Source organism: Penaeus chinensis, chromosome 1 (assembly GCF_019202785.1).
Source record: "Penaeus chinensis breed Huanghai No. 1 chromosome 1, ASM1920278v2, whole genome shotgun sequence".
Lineage (NCBI taxonomy): Eukaryota > Metazoa > Arthropoda > Malacostraca > Decapoda > Penaeidae > Penaeus > Penaeus chinensis.
This window is the reverse complement of record NC_061819.1, coordinates 10,046,431-10,059,005: the sequence shown is the minus strand read 5'-3', so window position 1 is coordinate 10,059,005 and position 12,575 is coordinate 10,046,431. Positions and strand designations below refer to the sequence as shown.

General features: G+C 44.0%; 1 protein-coding gene across 2 annotated transcripts in view; it reads right to left on the bottom strand.

Moving 5' to 3' along the window:
• LOC125025919 (ras-related protein Rab6) overlaps positions 1 to 12,418 on the bottom strand; it is a gene marked incomplete in the record, with an annotated part of 29,366 nt that extends 16,948 nt beyond the window's left edge. The window contains 2 exon segments of one of the 2 annotated variants that reach the window (XM_047614268.1): positions 5,766 to 5,824; positions 12,198 to 12,418. In XM_047614268.1, coding sequence (XP_047470224.1) covers positions 5,766 to 5,824; positions 12,198 to 12,267 — 129 coding nt within the window. 2 annotated transcript variants of the gene reach the window in all.
• Positions 12,419 to 12,575: the final 157 nt, after the last annotated feature.

Here is a 12,575-nt window from a genome sequence, read left to right as displayed (position 1 = left end):
GGGCGTCGGCCGGCGGCCGAGGAAGGAGGCGCGGAAGTTTGTCCTCGCGTCATGCTTCGTAAAGCCAATTTCGTTCGGCAGCGGCCACCCCCCTCTTTCCGTGCACGCACTGCGCTTTCATTTGTCTTCCTCCAAAAGCAGATAATGTCAGTCACACTACTGCTGTTTTTCTTCTTCTTCCTACTACTACTAATTAAAATATCTATAATAGTAATAAAAATAGTATGTAAAACCAATCAAATAAGCAAATGAATAAAGAAAAAAAAAAAGAAAAGAATAACAGTGATATCAAATGGATGGCTTTTTTTAAAAAGTTCTGATCCATATCGAAAACTTATTTTCAGGTCTTTTTGAAAAGATGGCAAAGGGGGGAGAGAGAGAGAGAGAGAGAGAGAGAGAGAGAGAGAGAGAGAGAGAGAGAGAGAGAGAGAGAGAGAGAGAGAGAGAGAGAGAGAGAGAGAGAGAGAAAGGACGCAAAAACGGAAAAAAGAGGGAAAAGAGAACCCCCCCCCCCGCCGAGCGCAAAGGGCACGTAGGTTAGGCCGGTTCACGACCTTTCTTGCACCGGATGCCTGCAGGCGGAGACGCACCTGGAAAGCAAGACACCCACCGCAAGCAAGGCGGAAACCCACTTGTACATTTCCCAATTGCGAACATTTAAGAAAATAATGATAATAATAATAATAATGATAATAATAATGATAATAATAATAATAATAATAATAATAATAACAATAATAATAATAAACAAAACAGAATATGCGAGATCTTCTGAGAAACCATAAAAGAACTTGAAACTAATTCGATCGTTTACTAGAAACCACACACCGCCCTTCGTCGGCCACCTCAACCCCCCCCCCCCCCCTCCGGCGTGCGTGCGTGCGTGCGTGCACGTGAGTCATCCGCCGACCGCCCAAAGCCCGGAACTGGCTCTACCGGTACATCGCCGTCCGACCTCTAGCCGGTATCTGGGAGTTACGTCATCAAGGACGTGGCTTCCTTATGCTTCGGAGTTGTCTTTAACCTTTTTTTTTTTTTTTTTTGACTGCCTGGGCTTGTGCTTTTGTTCAACCTCCTGTCTCTTTCTTCCTTACTTTCTTCTGCGAGCTGCATATTTTCCTCTCCACCCCCCCCCCCCCGACGCTTTACCTTTACTGCGTTTCTATCGTTCGGCTTTCGTCTGCATCTCATCCCTAATCTATTTCATTTTTAACAATATTTTGAAGCAATCGTCACTCCCAATCATAACAATCAGAGACCTCTTACTGCCCCAGACATGTTTTAAACCGCATTGAAACTGGCACATCCCCCCTCCCCCCCCCCCCCCCTCCGCGCCCGAAACTAACCAGTCCAATCTCAGCACCGCGACCATTAATAATTAACACACGACAATGCACCATCAACAATCACAGCTGTCAATTACAACCAATAAACGACAACAGCAAAGGCCAATTCATGAATGCTGATAACCCCATTATCCCTCTTCCTCGACGTTTCCTTTCACCCTAACGCCTTAGGCTGACATCTCCCCCTCTCCCTCACTATCCTCTTTTTTTCTCTTCTTCCTTATCCCCTCTCCACTTCACTGTCCTCTTCCCTCTCCCCTCACCTTCACTTTGCTCTCTCTTCTCCTCTTTCTCGTCAGTCCCCTCACCCTCCTACCCTCTATCCTCTGTCCCCTCACCCTCCTACCCTCTATCCTCTGTCCCCTCACCCTCCTACCCTCTATCCTCTGTCCCCTCATCCTCCTACCCTCTATCCTCTGTCCCCTCACCCTCCTACCCTCTATCCTCTGTCCCCTCACCCTCCTACCCTCTATCCTCTGTCCCCTCACCCTCCTACCCTCTATCCTCTGTCCCCTCACCCTCCTACCCTCTATCCTCTGTCCCCTCACCCTCCTACCCTCTATCCTCTGTCCCCTCACCCTCCTACCCTCTATCCTCTGTCCCCTCACCCTCCTACCCTCTATCCTCTGTCCCCTCACCCTCCTACCCTCTATCCTCTGTCCCCTCACCCTCCTACCTTCTATCCTCAGTCCTCTCACCCTCCTACCCTCTTTCCTCAGTCCCCTCACCCTCCTACCCTCTATCCTCAATCCTCTCACCCTCCTACCCTCTATCCTCAGTCCCCTCACCCACCCCTTCCCTCTCCCCTCAGTCCCCTCACCCACCCCTTCCCTCACCCTCCTACCCTCTCCCCTCACTCACCCCTTCCCTCTCCCCTCACCCCTTTCCTCTCCCCTCAGTCCCCTCGAACGCCCACCTCCGAAGGGCCCAAACCGCGCCGCTCATTACGCGTCGTCAGCAGTCACTCGCTAATTGGCAGTTTACAGATCGGGCCGGCGTCAGAGGGCACATTCCCACGCCCTTCTTACGGGAATTCCACCTTTATGGCCTTCTTCATTATCATTGGTGGCGGCGTCTCACAGAGGGAACATTTCCTTCGCTTCTCTTTCCTCTTCCCCCCCCCCCCCCATTCTTTAAAACACGTGCTTTGAAAAAAAAAAAAAAAACGATAAACAGAGAAACAAGCACTTAAACAAAAATGATACGTAAAAAAACGGCATCGGCTTCAGAACTACGAAGAATAATAAAACGATAGAAAATTGTCTGGAGCCGCCCATTACCTTCAGCAACCAAGGTTAAGGATACTTCACACACACAAAAATGTATAAATAATAATAAATAAAAAAAAATCCACGGATGAGGAAGAGAAGGAACTAAGAGGAGGGAGGGGAGGGAGGGGAGGGAGGGGAGGGAGGGGAAAGGGGAGGGAGGGGAAAGGGGAGGAGACGGGGGGGGGGAGTGAGGGAGAGGGTGGGCGCGAAGCTTCATTAAGGCTGGTCACGCCCAACTGGTGGTTTCGAGAGAGCCTTCAACGAGCTAGCAAGAGGGTGATGATCGAGGGGGGGGGGGGGGGAGGGTGGCAAGAGAGAAAGAGAAAAAAAAAAACTTTCAGGGTTAGGCAAGGGTGAGGAAATGATAGTCGGGATTGGGCCAAAAGAAGATTGAGCAGCTATGTGGAAAAGAAGCCAAAGAGAGACGAGGAATATTTTACTGCTAATGATTTCTTCCTTCTCACTTCCTTCTCACTTTCTCCCCCTCTCCCTCCCTCTCTCCCTCCCTCCCCCTCTCCCTCCCTCCCTCACAAATATCGGTCTCCGTAGCAGCCAATTCAGAGCCATTCCCTTCCCAAACGGCGCCACTGAGCGACAGATTCCCCGTCCATTCCCGTGCAACTGCACGGCCGTTAGCTGCAATGGGAACAATCAACGCTTGCAACAGCCATGTCATTTCGGACGGGCCTACCTGCAGCTGGAACCCCCCCCCCCCCACCATGCTGCCGGTCAAATACTCCATAATCAATATATAGTTTAATTTATTTTTCACCCATCATTGTTATCAACATAACTGGATGTGTAAAAATAATCATATCGCCATGAATCGTGTCACTCTAATCACTTCTATAATCCCCATCATCATCATTATCACCATCATCATGAGAGAGAGAGAGAGAGAGAGAGAGAAACATGACCAGTCGGCCACACCCTGAACACGCGACGGCCCAAACAGCCACGACTTTCTTTTTCTTTTTCTTTCTTTCTCTTTCCTACCTGTCCGAAGCCCAGGCCGCCGAGTTGGGAGAATCTATCCAGAACCACCCGTCAGCATAATCACAATCAAGAACCGATATTTACACAGTTACACGCCGCCAGCTTCCGTGGTGAAAACGCTCATACTTAACAGGCAAAAAACCTTGCACAGAAAACCAAAAAAGAAAAAGCGCAGAAAAATTTCCCAAGGAGAAACTGCATGATAGTCGGCGAGCAGCACGCAAAAAGAGGAGCTATGGCCCGGTTTCTCGACTAAAAAAAAGAGGGAGGAAGAAAGAGACGAAGAAGACAAAGAGGGGAGAAAGAAAGAGAGTAGGTGGGTGTGCAGACAATAGGAAGGGGAGAGTAGAAGAGAAAATGGGAGTGGGCGAGGGAGAGGGAGAGGGAGAGGGAGAGGGAGAGGGAGAGGGAGAGAGGGAGGGAGGGAGGGAGGGAGGGAGGGAGGGAGAAGAGAGAGAGAGAGAGAGAGAGAGAGAGAGAGAGAGAGAGAGAGAGAGAGAGAGAGAGAGAGAGAGAGAGAGAGAGAGAGAGAGGGAGAGAGGGAGAGAGGGAGAGAGGGAGGGAGAGGGAGAGGGAGAGGGAGAGGGAGAGGGAGAGGGGGAGAGGGAGAGGGAGAGAGGGAGAGGGAGAGGGGGAGAGGGAGAGAGGGAGAGAGAGAGAGAGGGAGAGAGGGAGAGAGGGAGAGAGAGAGAGAGGGAGAGAGAGAGAGAGAGAGAGAGGGAGAGAGGGAGAGAGAGAGAGAGAGAGAGAGAGAGAGAGAGAGAGAGAGAGAGAGAGAGAGAGAGAGAGAGAGAGAGAGAGAGAGAGAGAGAGAGAGAGAGAGAGAGAGGGAGGGGGAGGGGGGGGTGAAGGAAGCAAGGGAAAGGAGGGAATGGACAAGAAAAAATAGAGAAGAGAAAAGAAGATGAGAAAGAGCGAGACGTGGGATAGAAAAAAAAAAAAGAACTCCAAAGACTGTAAGAGAAGAGACAGTGAATCTCATGGCCATTTCATTCAACAACTCGCGAGGAAAATGGAAGGGGGGAGGGGAAGTACAATATAAGGGGAGGGGGATATACAGTACGAGGGGGTGAATGGGATATTTTATTAAATGAGGGGGTGGAATTGAAAAATATCAAAATGGGGGCCAGTGAAAAAATGCAATGTGGCGAGGGGGGAGGGGGGGAAATCATACTTGTAGTACAACAGGCGAGATGGAAAGAGATTAAGTAAACAGTATGAGGGAGCAGCAAGGTGAACCATGTAACAATTACGTTGGGCTATCCTGAAGACAGGAAAGAAATGCAAGGAGAAAAGAGGGAAGAGGGAGGGAGGGAAGAGGGAGGGAAGAGGGAAGGAAGGAGGGAAAGAGGAGGAAGGGAAGGTAGGAGGGAAAGAGGAGGAAGGGAAGGTAGGAGGGAAAGAGGAGGAAGGAAAGGTAGGAGGGAAAGAGGAGGAAGGAAAGGTAGGAGGGAAAGAGGAGGAAGGAAAGGTAGGAGGGAAAGAGGAGGAAGGAAAGGAAGGAGGGAAAGAGGAGGAAGGGAAGGAAGGAGGGAAAGAGGAGGAAGGGAAGGAAGGAGGGAAAGAGGAGGAAGGGAAGGAAGGAGGGAAAGAGGAGGAAGGGAAGGAAGGAGGGAAAGAGGAGGAAGGGAAGGAAGGAGGGAAAGAGGAGGAAGGGAAGGAAGGAGGGAAAGAGGAGGAAGGGAAGGAAGGAGGGAAAGAGGAGGAAGGGAAGGAAGGAGGGAAAGAGGAGGAAGGGAAGGAAGGAGGGAAAGAGGAGGAAGGGAAGGAAGGAGGGAAAGAGGAGGAAGGGAAGGAAGGAGGGAAAGAGGAGGAAGGGAAGGAAAGGAGGGAAAGAGGAGGGAAGGAAGGGAGGAAAAAAGGAGGGAAGGAAGGGAGGAAAAAAGGAGGGAAGGAAGGGAGGAAAAAAGGAGGGAAGGAAGGGAGGAAAAAAGGAGGGAAGGAAGGGAGGAAAAAAGGAGGGAAGGAAGGAGGGGAAAAAGCAAGGAACGAAGGAGAAGACAGGAAGGAAGAGGGAGGAGGGGAGCTGGAAGGGAGGAAGAAAAGAAGAGATAGTAGGAGGGGAAAAAAGAGGTATAACTAGGAGGGGTACAAACTAAGTGAGTGTGATCCCTAGCAGATCATTCAGTGACAATAAAAATCACCACATTACCTGGTAGGTGTTGTCGAAGGAGTCATACATAAACCTAGTGATAAGCGAGGTTTTGCCCACTGTAACAAAAGAGAAAACATGAGATTAGTATACTGGTAACATGTAGTATTACATAAAAGATTCTCTTGTATATATTTGGATAAGATAACATTAACATACACAATAAAAATATTATACCTAGTAGGACTGCATTACACAAATAGTACAGTCCTATAATTCTTATAGACCTACAATAAACCAGTCATGTTGACAAATGTAGAAAAGGTATGAATGAATATCTTCACAATATGAGAGGCATTTGACTAGTTTCGATTATACCTTTATCAGAAATACATTTAAGATATAAACGAAACCAGTCAAATACATCTCTTGTATTGTGAAGATATTCATTCTCATTCATACCTTTCTACAAGACCTACAATAGTCACTAATCATGTATCATACTGTAATAAATACTAAAAGAATATAATAATGTATAAAAGAGAAAGAGAGAAAAAAAAAATAATTATTAACACCCACTGCTGTTAAGAAAATGAACCTCTGATCATATGCAATAAGAGGCAAAGAATTTCTCATAACACCGTCTTGTGCTCGCCATCTCAATATCCATCACCATTTCCAGATCAAGGCAATCAACCAGAGGAAAATTCAATCAAATCCCATATTATAGCAAGGCCCATTCAGCTCTCCTTTCAGCTGCACACTGAGGCACATAAAAGAGGGAACACTATTGACTCTGAAACAATACCGATCGTCTCAGTGCTGGAAATCACGGTATACAAAACCTTGGCGGAATTTGGAATCTGGAAAGCTTTTCGAGATGAACATGTTCCAGGAATGCCGACTCTAATTCTATATCAAAACTGAGAGAGTATTTTCCAAATCTTCTCTACCATTTCCAATCTCCTGTCTGGGTTATATATATACACACATAATCTCTGATCAACAAATATACTGATTTTTACCTACTCTTACAAAAACAATTCTTAGACAACTGCTAAATGCATGGTACAAATAACTAGGCAGCTCCACTTCCCTTTAGTATAATGAACCTGATATGTAGTAGACTTTTGCAAGAGTATTCCAAGAGCTGTTAATGGTAATGAACTCTTACTTATCATAAATAAGAGGGGAATGTGGTTTAACTTCTATTAAGTATAACAATATCGAGTAAATTATACAAATAACTGTATCTGACTATATCTAAAATCTCACGGTGCACCGTCACTGGCTAAACATGGTGCTGTCATTATCTCACCCCCCCCCCCCCGTTTTCCCTCAACAATAGGTGCAATATTTTATCGTAAGTGTTATTTCAGTGCATCTTCTTTGAAAATGGTTCAGTAATGGTAAAAAGATAATAAAAAAAACAAAAAAGTGGGAGGGGGAGGGATCAGGATGTTCATCAAGGAGGAGTGGGACTACTTGTGTAAAGATACCTTGGTTAAATGTAAATACAGAGTTCCTGATACATTAAGATGAGGAGGATTTTTCATTATATAGTCTAACTGTTAAACCTGACTGACAACAAGGTAATCCCCACAGATAGAAAAAAACATGTCTAAAGTTGAAAAACTGCACCATTTTTATCTAACATCAAACAAGGATATGTATACTAATGTGTGTGTAGTGCATAGTGTTTGTGAGTGTGAGTGTATGTGCATGAGAGAGAGCATAAGGGAGTGGGTGAGTGTACGACTGTGTGTGACAATGATTGTGAGTGCTTGAGAGTGTGTGAAAGAGTGATTGAGTGAGTGAGTGAGTGAGTGAGTGAGTGAGTGAGTGAGTGAGTGAGTGAGTGAGCGAGCTCAGTGCACACCGGTGTACGTGCCAGGCAAACAGCAAAAGAATAAATCTGCACAAATTATACTATTTCTTACTACTGCCACACAAGAGGAGGATGTATCACAATAGCTTATACAATATGCATGAAGACCTTGAGTACATTACCTTATATTAGATTACACAGGGAAAAGGCATGCCCATTAATAGTGCTTTCTGTGTTACCTGAGAAGGAAGGGGACAAGATAAAGAAGGAAGGAGGAGGCAACACAGGGTATATAAAGTGGAAAAACAGGAGGAGGAAACACAGGATATATAAAGTGGAAAAACAGGAGGAAAAATAGGAGGAGGAGGAAAAATAGGAGGAGGAGGAGGAGGAGGAGGAGGAGGAGGAGGAGGAAGGGGGAAAGGAGGAGAAGGCAGGAGGGGGAAAGGAAGAGGGGAAAGGAGGAGGAGGAGGAGGAGGAGGAGGAGGAGGAGGAGGAGGAGGAAGGGGGACAGGAGGGGGAAAGGAAGAGGGGAAAGGAAGAGGGGTAAGGAAGAGGGGTAAGGAAGAGGGGTAAGGAAGAGGGGTAAGGAAGAGGGGTAAGGAAGAGGGGTAAGGAAGAGGGGTAAGGAAGAGGGGTAAGGAAGAGGGGAAAGGAAGAGGGGAAAGGAAGAGGGGAAAGGAAGAGGGGTAAGGAAGAGGGGTAAGGAAGAGGGGTAAGGAAGAGGGGTAAGGAAGAGGGGTAAGGAAGAGGGGTAAGGAAGAGGGGTAAGGAAGAGGGGTAAGGAAGAGGGGTAAGGAAGAGGGGAAAGGAAGAGGGGAAAGGAAGAGGGGAAAGGAAGAGGGGTAAGGAAGAGGGGTAAGGAAGAGGGGAAAGGAAGAGGGGAAAGGAAGAGGGGAAAGGAAGAGGGGTAAGGAAGAGGGGTAAGGAAGAGGGGTAAGGAAGAGGGGTAAGGAAGAGGGGTAAGGAAGAGGGGTAAGGAAGAGGGGTAAGGAAGAGGGGTAAGGAAGAGGGGTAAGGAAGAGGAGAAAGGATGAGGGAGGATGAGGATGAGCTGGAGAAAGAAAGGGGAAAAGCAGGAGCAGGATGAGGATGAGCAGGATGAGGTATTGGTGATGAAGAGCAAAACAAAAAAAAACAAAAAAAACACACACAAAAAAAACAACATATTTTGCATCAGTCTTTAGAACAGAAAGGCAAACAAGTTTAAATGTAAAATAAATTTCCCTTTATCTTTGTACAAAAAAAGGTATTCCTCTTGTTTGACTTCCTGAACTGGGTGTGTCCTCTCCAAAGAAGTAAGCTTCAGAAAACATCTAAAAGAATTATCTAAAATTCAAATACTGATTACCAATATCCACTCATGTCAGTGTTCTAATCTTCTAAAAAGCATGTGTCACTTTTTAAAATAATTATCGAAAATTAAAAAATCATCGAGAAAAACACTTTTAATACAATCTTTAGGATATAAAAGCAGAAATTGTATGATGAAAATCTTTGTAAAAGCTTGCAATAATTTTTTCTAGGGTAATTGATTGTTTTGATTATATTTAGAAAAAAAATCTAATACACATTAATATAAACCTAAGGAAATTAACATTTTACTGGGTAATTGACACACATATTCTGCTTGAAATTAAAAGAAATCTCTTTGTCATTCAGGACATTCTGCTTATGACTATACTTGGAATATTCATTTATATAACAACTTAATTGCTTTTCTCAATTAATACCACTTTATTAACAATGTAAATTTTAAGAGATCCAAAAAGTAAGCTAAGTTTTTTTTTTTTCTACAAAATCCCATGCTCACATTTCAGACTAATAGGAAATGCTCTGGAAAAAATAAATTTCCATTATGAAATGTAACAAGGAAAATCCTGTTTTGGTTAGTGTTAAGATTAATCATTCCACAATTACAGATTTCCCAACAAACATTTTAATTACAGGTAAGCATTTTGAAAATGTATCCTCAGTAAACATTTTTAGCATCCTTAAGTGTTTTGGGTAAAGAAACTGTACAGGGTATAGAAACAGTAGCATTTTTTTTAGTTTATGCAAATTATATTCATATCTAACCAGCAAGATTATCCCTGACAGAAAGGACCAACAGGTTATTTATAATTACACTAAAATATATAATGACCTCAAAATAAAATCAATTATTTATGAGCAACTTCATGTGTTAACATTTAGGTATTTGTTACTGAAAGCAACACACCCTCCAGAGACAAAGTCCCAAAACCGGGGTATCATGTGAACCTAAAATTCCAAACCTGACCTTTCCTACCTTTTATTTACTCCCTAGACAGGAAGGGGAAGGTCTTTATTAGCACTTCAGGCTATCTTACAGAAAATGAACTCTGGCTGTGTGAGGGTGTTGTGGATGTCTGAGGGTATTTGCTACTGAGAGTGACACTCCCTCCAGAAAGAATGTCTCAAAACCAGAGTGCCATGCAAACCCAAAAATCCAAACCTAATCTTTCCTACCTTTTTTTTTTTTATTCCCTAGCAAAGAGGATAAGCTTTCCTGTACCCCCCCCCCCCCCCCTTTAGTACTTAAAGTGACATACAGGAGATATTTTCATTAATTCATGGTAAACATTCATGTTTATGGTTTTTTCTTAAGCGCTACAAGATGGCGGTGTCCATTTTCCTCTATCTCTGTGTTGATTCCGGTAACCTTAACCATATCTGAGTTCCCCTTCAAATATCTGTGCTACCAGCTCAGTATATAAAATATGAATAAAAATGATATTGTATAAAACTATCAGAAGTAGCATGTGTGTTTTTATATATACAATAAAAATACCTAGTATCTTAAATTGTTATGTAATTACCATAAATGATAAAAATTCATGTGCTACACTTTAGCAAAATAATTCAAAAGATGTGAATAATCATCCTTAGCAACTAGAATAAGCAATTTACAATGACAAATAACTAATATCCATTAATGGACTGCTTGTTATGCATATACATTGTCCAGATATAGTACCATGTGTAGCCAAGATGGTGATGGTAATTGAGTGGTGCAGTTTTAATGACCCAAGCAAGCTGACAAAGCACTACCACACATTGTCAAAATGGATTTTTTGGGCTTCTCTAAGGAAACATTTCTATCTTGTCAGAATACAAGTTGGTTTGTTGGCCTTTGCTGGAGTGCCTATGCACTGACAACTTGCCATTGACTTTGCAGTTTGAGCCCTCGTACAGTTATAGGGGTGTGGATGCTTAGAGAAAACAATCATTATTGGATGTAAAGCTATAATCATATTTCATTATTGTTTTCAAAACAATTTCTTCATCTCCCCAACTTTCAAGGCCAAAATCAGAGCTACAGATGGTTTCTGTGGACTAGGTTTACTATCAATGCCTTCCCTTAATCCCTTGGAAAAAAGACTGTTAGTAATGGCAACATGAACCACTACTAAATAATTAGCTTCATGCATATATGAACAACTTTTATCATGAAGTTCTGTCTTAGAAAGATCTATAACCAGATTTCTCTAATGGTGAGCCTCAAAGTATTACTTAGGTAGCATAACGGAATTAAAATATCTGGTAATTGGATTTGCCTTTGCAATCTTATCTGTCATCTCTTGTTTTGAGTTGTAAAATTCCTTTTTTATCCTATTCTTAAGTTTATTGAATACTGCAGAGATTCTGGTACAAAATGATTTTGCTCAATGCAGATTATGTAAATTTGTATATCTGCAATACAAAACAGCACCAGAAAGAACCAAAAATATAAATTTTCCTTGCAATAACATTTCTTCTTTATTGTTATCCTGCATATAACAATGTAAACTACAATAAAGTACAATGGACAAAGAAAATGGAATCTGCAATCTTTTTCACAACCAAGGATACTTTAAAAACATCTAGAGGCATTTGCTCTTCATCACCTGCTGCCTGATCTTCAAGCCTTCACATTCTCCATCTGTAATGCTTTCTAATTTCCCAAATCTACCCAAACAACATGAAAGGGTTTCGGAAGATCGAGAAATCCGTCTGTTCTTCCTCGCCCATGCTCATCTAAGTATAAATCGCCACCGAATGAAGCCGGGATTTGAAAAATAAAATTACAGGGAAATGACTTCGTTCTCCTACCTAACAGGAAAATACCTTCAGTCCCTGGCCCCCAAACCATCTTTACTTCTCTAAGGAAACTCATAAAACAAAGGAAAGAAAGAAAAAAAAAAACATACAGTCAGCTGATCAATAACGTTGGCCAAAACCGAACTTCGGGAATCCATTTCAAACAACAATTTTAAACACCACAGACATGTAATTGGGGACCGACAGACAGATCTCTCGCGAAATTCATCATCTCTTCCTCAAACCGGCGGGGAAAGGCAGGCAAAACGGGCGTGGGCGTCGTCGAAAAGGGACGTCCCAGCGCCCATCCTTCCCCGACCAGCTGATCCACGAAAATCAATGCCACGTCCCCACGCCCCTTCTCGTGCCACCCTTCTTTCATTCTCTCCCGTTTCTCCCTTCCCTTTCTCCCTTCCCTTTCTCCCTTTCCACGCCCTTCGGCTCCTTCCCCTCTCCTTTCCCCCTGCCTGCTGCTTCTCCTTCTGCTGAAAAGTGCCTGAGAAAGCGGTTAAAAAGCGGCGCAGCGGAACAGCGTCGCATAAGACAGGGAGGAGGAACTCACCGCTCTGCTCGCCGAGGAAGACGAGCTTGAATTTCCTCAACGGGTTTCCGAATTCGCCCGACATGGACATTGTATTATCTTGCGTTATGAGATAAATTTTGCACGCAGTAACTCGGGTACTCTTAACACACAAACAGCAGCTCTACAACGGCACGAAAGAACGTAGGACCGCCCTTGTGCAGCCTCCGCCACGTACTGACTCGCCCGACTTCCGGTGAAATGTCAGGCTTGTGACTTTTCCCTACAGATGGCAGCACGGGAGTACGGTACGCTGTCATGGCGACGCAAACAACATTGATTTTTAACATTCGATTTTTCTGAATTTGCTTACATTACACTGTTTTTGTGTATTTGAATGTGATATATACCAATGTTTAT